This window comes from Rhinolophus hipposideros (assembly GCF_964194185.1).
Source record: "Rhinolophus hipposideros genome assembly, chromosome: 20".
Classification (NCBI taxonomy): domain Eukaryota; kingdom Metazoa; phylum Chordata; class Mammalia; order Chiroptera; family Rhinolophidae; genus Rhinolophus; species Rhinolophus hipposideros.
Genome location: NC_138066.1, coordinates 24,983,543 through 24,996,362, shown reverse-complemented (window position 1 = coordinate 24,996,362; position 12,820 = coordinate 24,983,543). Strand labels below are relative to the sequence as shown.

The 12,820-nt window shown below is 36.0% G+C and overlaps 1 protein-coding gene across 2 annotated transcripts in view; it reads left to right on the top strand.

Annotated features, from left to right (window-relative positions):
* CLTC (clathrin heavy chain) overlaps positions 1-10,919 on the top strand; it is a 64,352-nt gene extending 53,433 nt beyond the window's left edge. Inside the window, exons 24-33 of one of the 2 annotated variants that reach the window (XM_081029024.1) lie at positions 115-222; positions 309-476; positions 600-749; positions 844-975; positions 1,093-1,203; positions 2,057-2,227; positions 2,620-2,841; positions 4,078-4,098; positions 7,708-7,783; positions 9,544-10,918. In XM_081029024.1, the coding sequence (XP_080885150.1) occupies positions 115-222; positions 309-476; positions 600-749; positions 844-975; positions 1,093-1,203; positions 2,057-2,227; positions 2,620-2,841; positions 4,078-4,098; positions 7,708-7,783; positions 9,544-9,668 (1,284 nt within the window). In that variant the 3' untranslated portion in view covers positions 9,669-10,918. Of the gene's footprint in view, positions 1-114; positions 223-308; positions 477-599; positions 750-843; positions 976-1,092; positions 1,204-2,056; positions 2,228-2,619; positions 2,842-4,077; positions 4,099-7,707; positions 7,784-9,543 lie in introns of both variants that reach the window. The other variant, XM_081029025.1, reaches the window with a different exon arrangement.
* The last annotated feature ends 1,901 nt before the right edge of the window (positions 10,920-12,820 follow it).

Sequence of the window (12,820 nt, the reverse complement as noted above, 5' to 3'; positions counted from 1 at the left end):
CACCCGTTTGAATGAAGAACTGAGATGTTCTTTAAAAATGCTCTTTAAACCGATTGATTGAATTAACCAGCTATGTTTACATTTGAGTTCACATAATTGAAACTTTTATTGTAGGTCTGCTTTGCCTGTGTAGATGGGAAAGAATTCCGTCTCGCTCAGATGTGTGGACTTCATATTGTAGTACATGCAGATGAGTTGGAGGAACTTATCAACTACTATCAGGTAATGAACAGGAATCTTTTATATTAACTGAGATCCTTACGTATGCCATGGATATTCTTATCTTATTTAATATTTCCTTTATTTAGGATCGTGGCTATTTTGAAGAACTGATAACCATGTTGGAAGCAGCACTGGGACTTGAACGAGCTCATATGGGGATGTTTACTGAATTAGCCATTCTATATTCTAAATTTAAGCCACAGAAAATGCGGGAGCATCTGGAGCTTTTCTGGTCCAGAGTGAATATTCCTAAGGTAACCAACCTTTAACATTGTGAAGCAGTTCTGAAGCTGAAACTACTTTAAAATATCTTTTTCTTAGGCTCTTAGCTAGAATTCGAGACTCATATTTAAAGCAATTAAATATGTCTTACGCAGGTGCTAAGAGCTGCAGAACAAGCTCATCTTTGGGCAGAATTGGTATTTTTGTATGACAAGTATGAAGAATATGATAATGCCATAATTACCATGATGAATCATCCAACTGATGCATGGAAAGAAGGGCAGTTCAAAGACATCATTACCAAGGTGGGTTCCTTTTTCAGAAGACAACGACTTCGGAAGGAGTAAGCTCAGTAGGAAATAACTGTGACTGACGTACATATGCATTTTCCCATTTTAGGTTGCCAATGTGGAACTATACTACAGAGCAATACAGTTCTACTTAGAATTCAAGCCTCTGTTGTTAAATGATTTGCTGATGGTGCTGTCTCCACGGTTGGATCATACTCGTGCAGTCAATTATTTCAGCAAGGTAATCATTTTTAAAACTTCAGAACTTTATGACAAGGATCTAAAACATACTTGGATTGCTTTTGTCCATGGAACTTGAACAATGTGCTATATTTGTAAGAAACTCTTTATTTTAAAGGTTAAACAGCTACCACTGGTGAAACCATATTTGCGTTCAGTTCAGAACCACAACAACAAATCTGTAAACGAGTCACTGAACAACCTCTTTATTACAGAAGAAGATTATCAGGTAAAACCTTTTGGTTCTTGCATCTGTTCTCAAAACTCAAGTTATGAGTGGGTTGTAAAGTTGGTATGTTTTGCAGTAAAAAAGCCCATTATACTTCAGGATTACAAACAGTAGGTACTTGTGTGCCGAGGGTCTAAATTTAGTGAGGTTTTCAAGATTGATAAACCTGCTTTCTAATTAAATGCCAAGTTTGCAGAATTTTGCTTCTATCTTGACTTGCTTTAGGTTACTTCATCCTAACCTAGATTTTAGGTAGTGTTGAAAGTCTTTGATTTCTTAAGTAGTCCGTAAAACTTCTTCAGTATTAACTGTATTTTTTCACTGCTTTTCTTGCCCAATACCATATTAGTATCTTTTAGTAAACTTTACCTTGTGAAGGATTTCACAAAAACAAAATTAGAGATAGGGTTCAGCTAGTTGCCTTTTTTCTTTCTCTCAACACCGTTTTCTTTTAGGCTCAGATGCCATGCCCATCTGTATGACTAAATATCATGTTGAGTTGTATCAGGAGTTTAAATCTTATCCTCCAAATTACAAATCCTCCCAATTTCAGTATCAAGGTTAGTCATTGATACTGAAAACCTTGGAGAAAATTATACCATTAGAGATTTTACAGTACCTTTGAGAAATTTATTTGTTATAAAATTAGATTGAAGAACCTTTATACTTGTTCACATTACAACTTTGTGGTTTGATGCTTGAATCTAGGCTGTCATATTATAATGATCAAGTCATGTACAATTAGTTGTGTACAGTAACAGCTTATTGATCGAGAATGGTAGAACGTAGACTTTAAACTAAAATGAAATATTGAGTTGGCATTTGGATGGCTTTGTTTTATTATTTTTTTAAGGCTCTGCGGACATCAATAGATGCCTATGACAACTTTGACAATATCTCGCTTGCTCAGCGTTTGGAAAAACATGAACTCATCGAGTTCAGAAGAATTGCTGCTTATCTCTTCAAAGGCAACAATCGCTGGAAACAGAGTGTTGAGCTGTGCAAGAAAGATAGCCTGTACAAGGTGGATAAAGTTGGTGGGGCAGGGCTGTTAAACCAAGTAATACATGATCTATGCTAACCCTGAAATGGTATATTACAAATGATTATAGTCTATAAAAGTATTAATTTTGTGAATATGAGAATTGCTTTTAAGCCCCCATTTGAGGAGATGGCAGTTAAGTCAATTTCTTGATTCTAGGGAGCTATCTTATGTTTATGTCAAACCTCTGTGTTTTTTTTTGTTTTTTTTGAAAAAAAACCACAAAAGAATAGTTAACACTGACCTTTTCTTTCAACAAACCTTTAGTTTAAATGATCTAACTGGGAGGGTTTTTTTCCCCCATTGAATTACTTGGTTTACCAATTTGGTATATTTGAGTTTGATGTTTGACCTTCATCCTTTCCTTTGACTAGGATGCTATGCAGTACGCCTCTGAATCTAAAGATACTGAGTTGGCTGAAGAACTCCTACAGTGGTTTTTGCAGGAAGAAAAAAGAGAGTGCTTTGGAGCTTGTCTCTTTACCTGTTATGATCTTTTAAGGCCAGATGTTGTCCTGGAAACTGCCTGGAGGCACAATATCATGGATTTTGCCATGCCCTATTTCATCCAGGTTATGAAGGAATACTTGACAAAGGTAATGACACCTCTGGATCTATTTAGAACTAATTATCTTGAGCATATGTAAAACTCCATATGCAGACTTACTTTTTCAAGTGTTTTTTCTCTAGAAGTGAGTCAGTTAGTTGATCATAAAATATTCCTGTTCTCCATAAATTTTAAATATCTGACAAATGACATTGCATGGGAAAGGGAATTAAAACATGACTTGTCAGAATGTTTATCCTCAGTGCTACTTCTGGGGATGAATAGTATTACTTCTATATTGTATGTTTGTTTGTTTTTAAACATTTGATTTTTTTCCCCCAAAGTAATGTCTTCCTCAAATTAGTTCTTTTAACTCAGATGTCCATAACTTAGTAGTGTAGATTCCCTTTATTTGGTTGGTTCTTGACTGTAATATGTATGTCTGTTTCCCCTGAGGAAGCTACATCTGTATTCTTAATATCCTGTTAATCTTCTCAATATTTTGATAGTTTTACCCCTAATTAAAAAATATAATAGGAGGTTAACAATTAACACATTTTCTAAAAGTGCATTAAATAATCTGGGGGTGTAATCATATAAAATTCACTTATTCATCATAGTGTCCCTTTATGATATTATAATACTTTTCACCCTGTTTTCAACAGTTACTAGTTTTCTTGCTGTAGAATGTTTTAAAATGGTCCTAAAGGTTCCATTTTATGAAAGCGAAACATGCTTATTAAAATCAGTTTCACATCTGATTTCTTCAGCATGCCTATTTAAAGGGGGTAAAATAGCATACCACTAACAATCCCCCGTATACGGAGTATTTGCTTCGGCTACCATTTAATTAGATACCATTGTGTCCAGTTAATTTAAGAATTAACACTTTCTGTGTATAAACTGCTTGAAGTTCAGTGTAAGAGAAAAAACAGTTGCCTTATCTTAGCCATAGATGAGATAGCTTCTTTTCTTATGCATAATGCCAACTTGAGACCTGGCTCTAAGCTGCTGTTAACCGAAGTGCTATAAATTTTACTAGCATTTAAGCTGCTTTCTTTCACACTGACTCTAGCATAAATTCTTCTGCGATAAGCTCTGAAGTTAAAAAAATACATATGTATTCTAAATTTTGCTTCCAGTATGCCCTTTATTTTCACTTTTCTCATACCTTTTTTAGTGGTTAGATGTTTCTCCCCTAAACCTTTGTTGCTGATTCTACCTTTTTATGCTCAATATGGAATTTGATTTTTTTCTAAGCTGCACCTTCTGAATTCCTTTGCAGGTTGATGCAATAAAGGAAAAGGTGAAAGTTGATTCTTTTCCATCTTTAAGTCTGGAGGACTAAGTCTAAGGAATTTGCATGATTTTTTTTCCTTCCTTTTCTACACTGCTGCTGCTGCTTTTTCCCCCCAATAAATTTTCACTAAAGCCTCTGCAAGTCCCTTGAAACATAACTGTAATAGAGCTGTAGGACGTTAGTAGATGTTTGCTACTAATCGGCTAATAGGCTTTAGGAAGGGCAGGAGGCTAATCAGTAGTTGGTTCACAGTCTCTTAAATATATTATTAAAAACTGAGCATGGTGAGTTTCCATATTCCAAAGTTTCAGGAAATTTCCCTGTCAGGGTATCTGGACTGTAATAGGATTGTCTTAACACTCTAAATAAATTTAAACAGCCTCTGGTTTTATTTTGTGAGCTTGCCTGACAGTTGTTGAATTTATATATGTATATACATGCCCTAAAAGGCTTTTTGGGTTTTTTTTTGTTATTGAAGGACTGTGATCCAGTTTCTGATCTCTTGATTCTTACTAATTTTTTGCTGAAAGTAGATACAAGAGATACTAGCTGCTTCCGAAGAGACTTTCCTCATGTTTCTCCAGGTGTCCAGTTCTTATGGTGCTAGTCCATTTTCAAGAGGAATCAAAACTTTTTAAATCATGAGAGTAGCTTGCTGTAACTGTTGCTAAGCAACATGGATTATTTCTGTATATAACGAAGCAATATTAACTTCTACTTTCTGTAATAAGACACACCTCTGAGCTACCTAAAATTTGCTCTCTTGTTCATCTGTTGGCTTGTCCAAGGTCAAATTTAGGCACCTTTTGGTTGCTGCTTCCTGTATTGGCTTGTCTCCATCCCAATATAAATGAAACCAACTTGCAAGTGTATGTCTGGTATCAAATTGTGGTAAGAGTGGGGGGAGGTAAGGAGAGTTGGAACAAATTTAAAAGAATTTGGGTGGGGGACAATGCCTTGGGATTCTGTTGAACCAAACTGGAGTCACCATTGGAACTTAGGGCGAACCTGAGTAAAATGCATTGTGTGTGAGGCCCTTCAGCAGCTAGTAAGCAAGGCAGTTAGAAAGCGTGTGTGTGAAAACCAGGTAAATGAACTGCAGTGGTATGCGTTGTTTTAAATCAAGCATGTACAACAGTCATTGCAATTACATCATACTATTTCTGAAACTCTTAAAGCATTGCTGTGGGCTGTGTGTGTTTCTTGAGAGCCTGTAAAGCAACAGTCATCTTCAGATCTCACTTCTTGCTTCAGTACTTTTGCCTTTTTTTCATGCACACATACACCAAAATAACTGACTGCATGTTAACTTTTCCTGTGCAGCATATTGCAGTCTTTGTGGAAAAGCCTTTTACATTATAGTGAATTTTCAATAGTGCAGATGGAACTAAACTCAGTGACGTGCTTACGTGTAATTTTTCTTTTTAAACCCAAGGATCAGAAACTTTTGTTACAGCTCTTAACAAAAGCTTGTGTTCATAAAAGCCTTCTCTGTTTTTCTTTTCTGAGCAATCTAAATTGGGTCAGTAGAAACAAAAATTGGATGTTGCTGTGCCAGAGGCTGTCCCATTATACAGACAAATCAAAATTTTTTGCTTAGCTTGATGCTACTCATTCAGAGTTCTTATTTTTTGTTTTTTTTCCCCTTGTGCCCAGCCTGCCTATGTCTATGCCTGGGCGTGTGTATTGCTAGCTTTTCTAAGTCTTACATGTACTTCTGTAGTAGGACTTCTGTCTTCAACATGTCTGAGACATTAACTTTTTAAACATGTGTTCACTTTAGATTCTTTCCCTTGAAAGTCTGGAAATGTATTATGTGGTTGTTGGTTTTTTGTTTTTCATTTTTCTTCTTCTTAGAAGTTATTAATGTATACACATCCATGTATTTTTTTGTACAACCTCTTTAGCTCACTTTTGGATACTGTTTAGGTTAGCAGAACTCCATCTGACCCTTGATGGCACAGACTGTGCTTTAAAGTATATAGCTATAATAATTTTTGTTTATAAGTTTGGATGCCAAACAGTGGGTCTTTCTTGTGGTACTTCTATTCCATAGCAGTCTTTAATTTGATACTGAGGTAACTGAACGAACACTTAGGTTATAAAATAGGAAAATAGTATACAAAAGCAAATTAACCCATATTCCTAAGGTAGAAAAATGACATTTTACCTGAAGGTGTCTAGAGTCTATTTCAGTTTACTTTTCTCAAATTTTGTTCCCTTACAAATTAGGATTAGACCCATATTTATGATATTTAATGTGAAATAACTAAAACATATACAAAATACCATCATAACCTGAGTGGCTGATCTGAAGACTCCAACACACCATGTTGAATAGTTTCAAATAGTAACTAGGGGCAGCCTTAACCCTTTTAGAACCCAGTCTTCATAGCTTTTTCATTGAAGTTGGCATGTCTTTCATGCCTTTTTGAAGAACATGCAGGGAACATTCGTAAAAGGTTCCTTGCTGCACTCTGCCCCCCATCTCACTCAGCACATTTGTGACTTTGAAAAACACTAGTAGTAATAACATCGAGACTTGAAGTTTAGTTTTACTTCAGGTATGATGTAGTGCAATTATAAGGCTTTGGTTGAGATACCAACTTTTAAATATAGTTTAAAAGACAAATGTAGTTTCAAAGGCAAATGGAAGTTGTACAGTGGAGATTCTGTAATCCTAGTGTCCCAATGTCACTTTTCCCTGATTCTTCACAGCATTGAAGAATCAAGTCATGCTAGTCCTAGGAAGAACTTTGCAGATACCTCATTCACCCGTCTCAGGAAATTTTTTTGAGGGTCAGTGCAGTGGTTTGCCAAGGTCACACAACTAGTTAGTGGAAGGACCTATGTATTCCAGCTCCTTTCTTTCACTAATACATTTGGACTCCTCTACAGTATTATTTCTGTCTGATGCTATCCACTTCTATTTAGAGTAGCTAGCATATAATGGCCATTTACTTCTTTGGCTTAATTAAAAGCAAAAAATTTCTTCCTTGAAGAAGTTGAGGCAAAATCAGGTATTCCTAATTACTTCTTAGAAAATTGAGCATAAAATCATGCAGCCTGTCTTTATATAAAAAGATCAGATACGGAGCCACTTGAGTCTTAAATTTTAGTCCGCACCTGTAACCAGTATCAGCAGAAGCTGTACACACTGGGCAAAAGGTAGCTTATTCTGCACAAGTACTTGTCTAGTCATTAGACTCATTTTACTTTTTTGAATACCATTTCCTTTTGGGAGGAAGTCTTGCCAGGTCATGACTTCATTATTACTATCTCTGATAGGGTTTAGTCTTCATTTGAAAAAGTGGTTCCTTCTCATTATCTCCCTCCCTCAGGCTGGCTGCATCCTAGCATGCCCAGTTGTAGCCTGGTGTGCGCTTTTATGGCATTTATAAATCCCTCCTTCCTGAGGGTTTATAATGACAGTGCTAAAAATCACCTTGACTGAAGTATGAACATTGCCATTGAATTTGAGGGGCCTGAGAGTGTTCTTTCTAGTACATTTTATTTTGACAAAATTTAACATACTAAGGCTTTTCCACTTTCTGCCATAAACCTAGGTTTATAATACTTTTGAGATGCTAATTAACATTACCTGTTTTTCTCCAGGTGGACAAATTAGATGCTTCAGAATCACTGAGAAAAGAAGAAGAACAAGCTACAGAGACGCAACCTATTGTTTATGGTAATCTCTGTCTCTTTTTATCCTCACAGAAATACAGTAGACAGATGTTTCATTCTGTAGGGATTCTACCTCAAAGATAATCTGCTAAAGTGTAAAAAGTCTCCATGAGTTAAGAAATAATAGTCTAATTTTTTTTTCCTGCAAACAGTCTTAGCAGGCATTGACACTAAGATAATCTTAAATGAAAAAACAATCTCAAAAAACTTATGATCATAACCTAAATTTTCCTGTGGTCTGGTCACTGATTGATTATTCCTAAATTACTGAGAAAGAAGTATTAGTGAGTTCAATTTTCAGAAGCACCAAAGCTCTCTTTAGAATGTTTTACATAAAGAGAACATCTTCTCTTTAAATTCTAACTGGGACAGAGAACTTGTATAGAGTTTCCATTTGAGAACTTTCCAGAGAGGTAGGATATTGAAATTCTCAGTGAATATTTAAGATAATTCAGTTCCTTACATGTCTGAACTACTTCCCGTTTCCATCTCACTCTTGGTGAACAGATTCATTTGAACAATGAACTTGAAAGGCATAGGTTATACCAATATGACCAGGTGTTCTTTGGAGGAGGACATAAAATTATGACCATTGTATCTCATCCTGCTAAAGGAAATGATAATATACAAATCTATTATGGCATTGTGTCCTTTATATTATAAATAAAAAGGACTTCAGAAATTTAGTGGACCAGATAGTTTTGATAAAGTTGGAGAAGATAAACTTTGAATAGATTCTAGACACGGGAACAAGATGTTTGACATATTTGAGATGGGAAACACAGGAACAAAAACAGGGTGAGTATAATAATTTGGGATCGCCTACTGAATTTGGCTTGCCTTCGGGGTGTTTAAAAGGACAGGGCTTGTAGACAGTTGACAATGGGGTTGAAATTTTAAGAAAATGTCAATACAAGGTTAGAAGAGATTTTTTTAAATAAACTGCAGGTTTGCAAAAAGAATTTGCTTACTAAAGACAATTTTGGTTGCTATTCACAAAAAGGAGAGACATGAGGTCATTTGTCTGGGAGAAATCTTGTTCAAGGTTTACATTCTAGTGGGAGAGTACTTTTGTGGGGGCTGGATACAGGTGTTATGTTTTCTCCCTCTAAATAAGCCAGGTTCTCTGCAGGTTGTTTTCTGTATGTGGTCAACTACTATTTAAACGTCATTAGAGTGTTAGCACAGTATTTGAAACAGGTTGTATGCTCTAGTGGATTTCATACCTAATGTATATTTGAATATGTGTAGTTATCTTTTATTGCTCTCTCTAAGTAAGTACTGGATTCTTTGCTCAAAATGCGTTAGGGTTCATGATTGTTTAGATGCATTTAAATTTAATTTTAAAAGCTCAGTTGTGTTGAAACCATGTTGTGTTAAAAAATTGTTTTCTGTGTTAATTATATATAATCACCAAATCTAATGTGCAGATACCATGTGGTGATAGGCTTATTAGCAGATGTCTTGCCTGATCATGTCAAGCATGCATGTGCATATTGCTTTAAAAGATATGAAGTAACGTAATTATTGTGGCAGTTCTGGCCCTCGGCCCTGCACTGTGTGTTGGTTTTTAAGGCAGAACCTTCTTAGGGTGACTGTCATGCCAAAATTGTGACAGCCTAAAGTGGCCCCACAAAACTCATTCTAAATTGTGATTTGTGCTGCTACAGTAGGGGGGATTGGAGTGTGATAGTCTTACAATGCTAACAATTTTTACCACCCCTTTGCCCCCCACCCTTGCTCCTTTTTGTTTTCCACTTTTAGGTCAGCCCCAGTTGATGCTGACAGCAGGACCCAGTGTTGCAGTCCCTCCCCAGGCACCTTTTGGCTATGGTTACACTGCACCACCCTATGGGCAGCCACAGCCTGGCTTTGGGTACAGCATGTGAGATGGAAAGCTGATCCTGTAGTCGCCTATTTTCGTACTGAAACATCGTCTCTACCCGCTTCTCAGTTTATAACAGAGGAAAACAGGCACACATTCTTATAACCTTTATTTCATGAAGGACTACTTTTTGTTTCTAACTATAGACTTGGATCACCTATGTTAAAAGCTTATTTCACATTCCGCATCATTTTAGAAGTTATTTTCAGAGGGGAATAGTTTCAATGTTTTATTCACTTGGGCTTTTTTTCTTCCCCCTCATTCTTTGAACAACTGCTTAATATTCAATCTGTTGTGAAGAACCTGATTTGCACTCTGTAGTGTTTAAAGAAAAAAACTCTAATATTGAATCTCTTAAATTTAGTGTATGTAAACAGCTTACAATATGTATTGTCTAAATGCATTTAAATCTCCTTTATTCAAAGAAAAGCTAAGGTGAATATATTGGTATGTGACCCCGCGAGGCTGTCAATGCCAACAAAGACGACACTAATCAGCATCTCCTACACTGGACTGCAGTGCTCTCCAAATTATTTGAAAAATGCATTACAGAAAACTTGCCTGAATTTTAAACGAGCATAAAAGGCCCTCTGACCTATGCAGGTTTCCTCATTACGCGTATAGAAAATGCTAGTGTGTTTTTGCTCACTTCATATGTAACAGGTGCCCTTCTGTTGTGCTGTATCCTGTGCTTTTTCTGTGGGACCATTCCATTCAGGAACAAAGAGCACCATGATTCCAATCTGTGTGTATTTACTAACCCTTCCCTGAGGTTTGTGTATGTTGGATATTGTGGTGTTTTAGATCACTGAGTGTACAGAAGAGAGAATTCAAACAAAATATTGCTGTTCTTCAGTTTTGTTTGTGGAATTTGAAATTACTCAAATTTAAAATAAATTACTGGACTGTGGAAATAACATGTAGAATGGCAGTTTTAATTAAATACCTCTCAAACTGAAACCAAAAGAACCATGGTTTTGGTAGTTTTATGTTGGGTTCTGAGGGTACAAGGAGGTGTGAGAGCTGAAGCGGAACCCGTGTTGGGACGTGTGGAAGGATTGTATACATCACGTGCAGAACTGCAGTTAATAAGGGATGTGTAGTAGGTGAAAGAACCAGTTGGGTTCTGCATTTCAGCTGTCTCCATCATTTGAACCAAGTGACACTTTTAGGTTTTATCTCAGCTTTTCACTAAAACGAACAGATCATGACTGTTAAATTTTATTAACTGAAATAAAAGTATATAAACATAGTTAACATGCTGTTCCTCTCCATGAAATTGTAAGGGTCCCCAAATTACAGTTTAAGGTGATTTTTTTTAAGTGTCTGAATCCAACTCTTCTGGCTGATGGCTGAGAATCTTACTTTTTCACTATTATTCCTTAATAGAGTTAGGGAGCTGCCTACCTTGTGTTGACACAGAAGGATTTTAAAAACTTAGAAGCCCTGCTCTTCCCCCATCCTCAATTTCATCCCCTTTATTTTCCTATAGGAAATTATAGTACTACCTAGAAAATCCCTTTTCCTTTTTTGGTTTGTCACAGTGAACACATTTTGCTGTTTAGGCTCTGACTGTATTTGTTTCTGCTGGATCTCTGTCCCCTCATCATCATTATCAAAATCAAGAGGGAGAATAGTAATGGTGTCTGTGAGCTCATTCTTTTCAGAGTCAAGATTTGTTCTTCTGGAGCTTTCTGTACTTTGAATCAACTGTTTTTTTTATCAGCAGAACTATTCTTCTCTCTTTTTCTTCCCTTCCTTAATAGAAACAGGTTAAAATACTTTAGTAAAGATTTCCTTATAGCATACTTAAGAATTTTTTGAAAGAACAAGAGAGTCTTGTGTTCCTCATGTGCTGCGTCCTGTGAGACTGAGTTGCCACTTAAGTCATCCATAATGGTCTATAGTAGAATGACAAAGTGCTGTAGTGTAGGACTTCTGTTCTAATCTTGAACAAACTTGTTCTCTCGTGTGTATACTAACGCTATGAGTACTTTTCAGAATTACTTGCAGGAGTTTAAATCACAAAATGCTTGGCTCAAGACTGGGCAATAAACTGTAGTTTAAGGGCGTGGGTCTTCCCTAACACTATGAATAGGATGATGGTCTGGGAGAAGGAATTAAAAACAGAAAACTAGGGTACTAAGAGTCCATAGCACCCTAAATGTAACTGAAACAGGAGAGAAGAGGGAAGACATTAATGGGAAGCTTTTCAGGACGTAAACTTGCTTTTAGTAATCTTCCTCTCTAGTATCCAAATACAGCCTTTGTACCAGAAACAAAAAAAATCTGTGATACTTGTTGACAATCATTCCAACATAGACATTAGTACAATAGCAAGAGACTGATGATCTTCAAGTAGGGCTGCTAGAATGTTCTGTAAATTGATTTACTCATGCAGATATTCTCACAGTAGTGGGTTCTCAAATTTTTTCTTAGGATCCTTTCATACTCTTAAATTATTGAAGATCCTTTAGTTTATGTGGGGTTGTATCTATTAATATTTACCGTATTAGGTAAAACAATTTTTAAAAATTATTAATCCATTTAAATATAACTAACTCATTCCATCTTAACATAAACAATTAGGAATTAACCATATTTCCCCAAACAAGTCCAGTGATAAGAGTGGCATTATACTATTGAACAGTCTCTTCAGAGTTTGTCTTAAGATGGCTGGCTTCTCATATGCACTTCTGCATTCAATGGTATGTTGTTTTTGTTGAAGCATATGAAGAAAATCTGGCCTCATATAGATATGTAAATAGTAAAGGAAGAAGTATTTTAATAGCCTTTTCAGATACCTGGGGTTAGTTGAAATGTGGAATCTGAAACCATCAAAGTGAACTCTTTGTACTGGTCTGTCAATTAAATCTATTGGTCTGTCTTTACTTTGAATGGATCTTTTACCCATGCATGATTTGTACCCATGCATTGGGTACCCATGCATGATTTGTACCCTCATGCGTTGGTTATGTGGAAAATACTGATTTATTACATCAGTTTTTCTACATGTGGACACATTTTATTTTAAAAAATCATTTGTGAGGAATGCTGATTTTATCAGAAGTCTTACATTTTGGGAAGTTTAGAAGAGAGGCAGATACAAGTTTCCCTAAATGCTGTCAACTGTTACTTATGAGGAAATATCTGCCA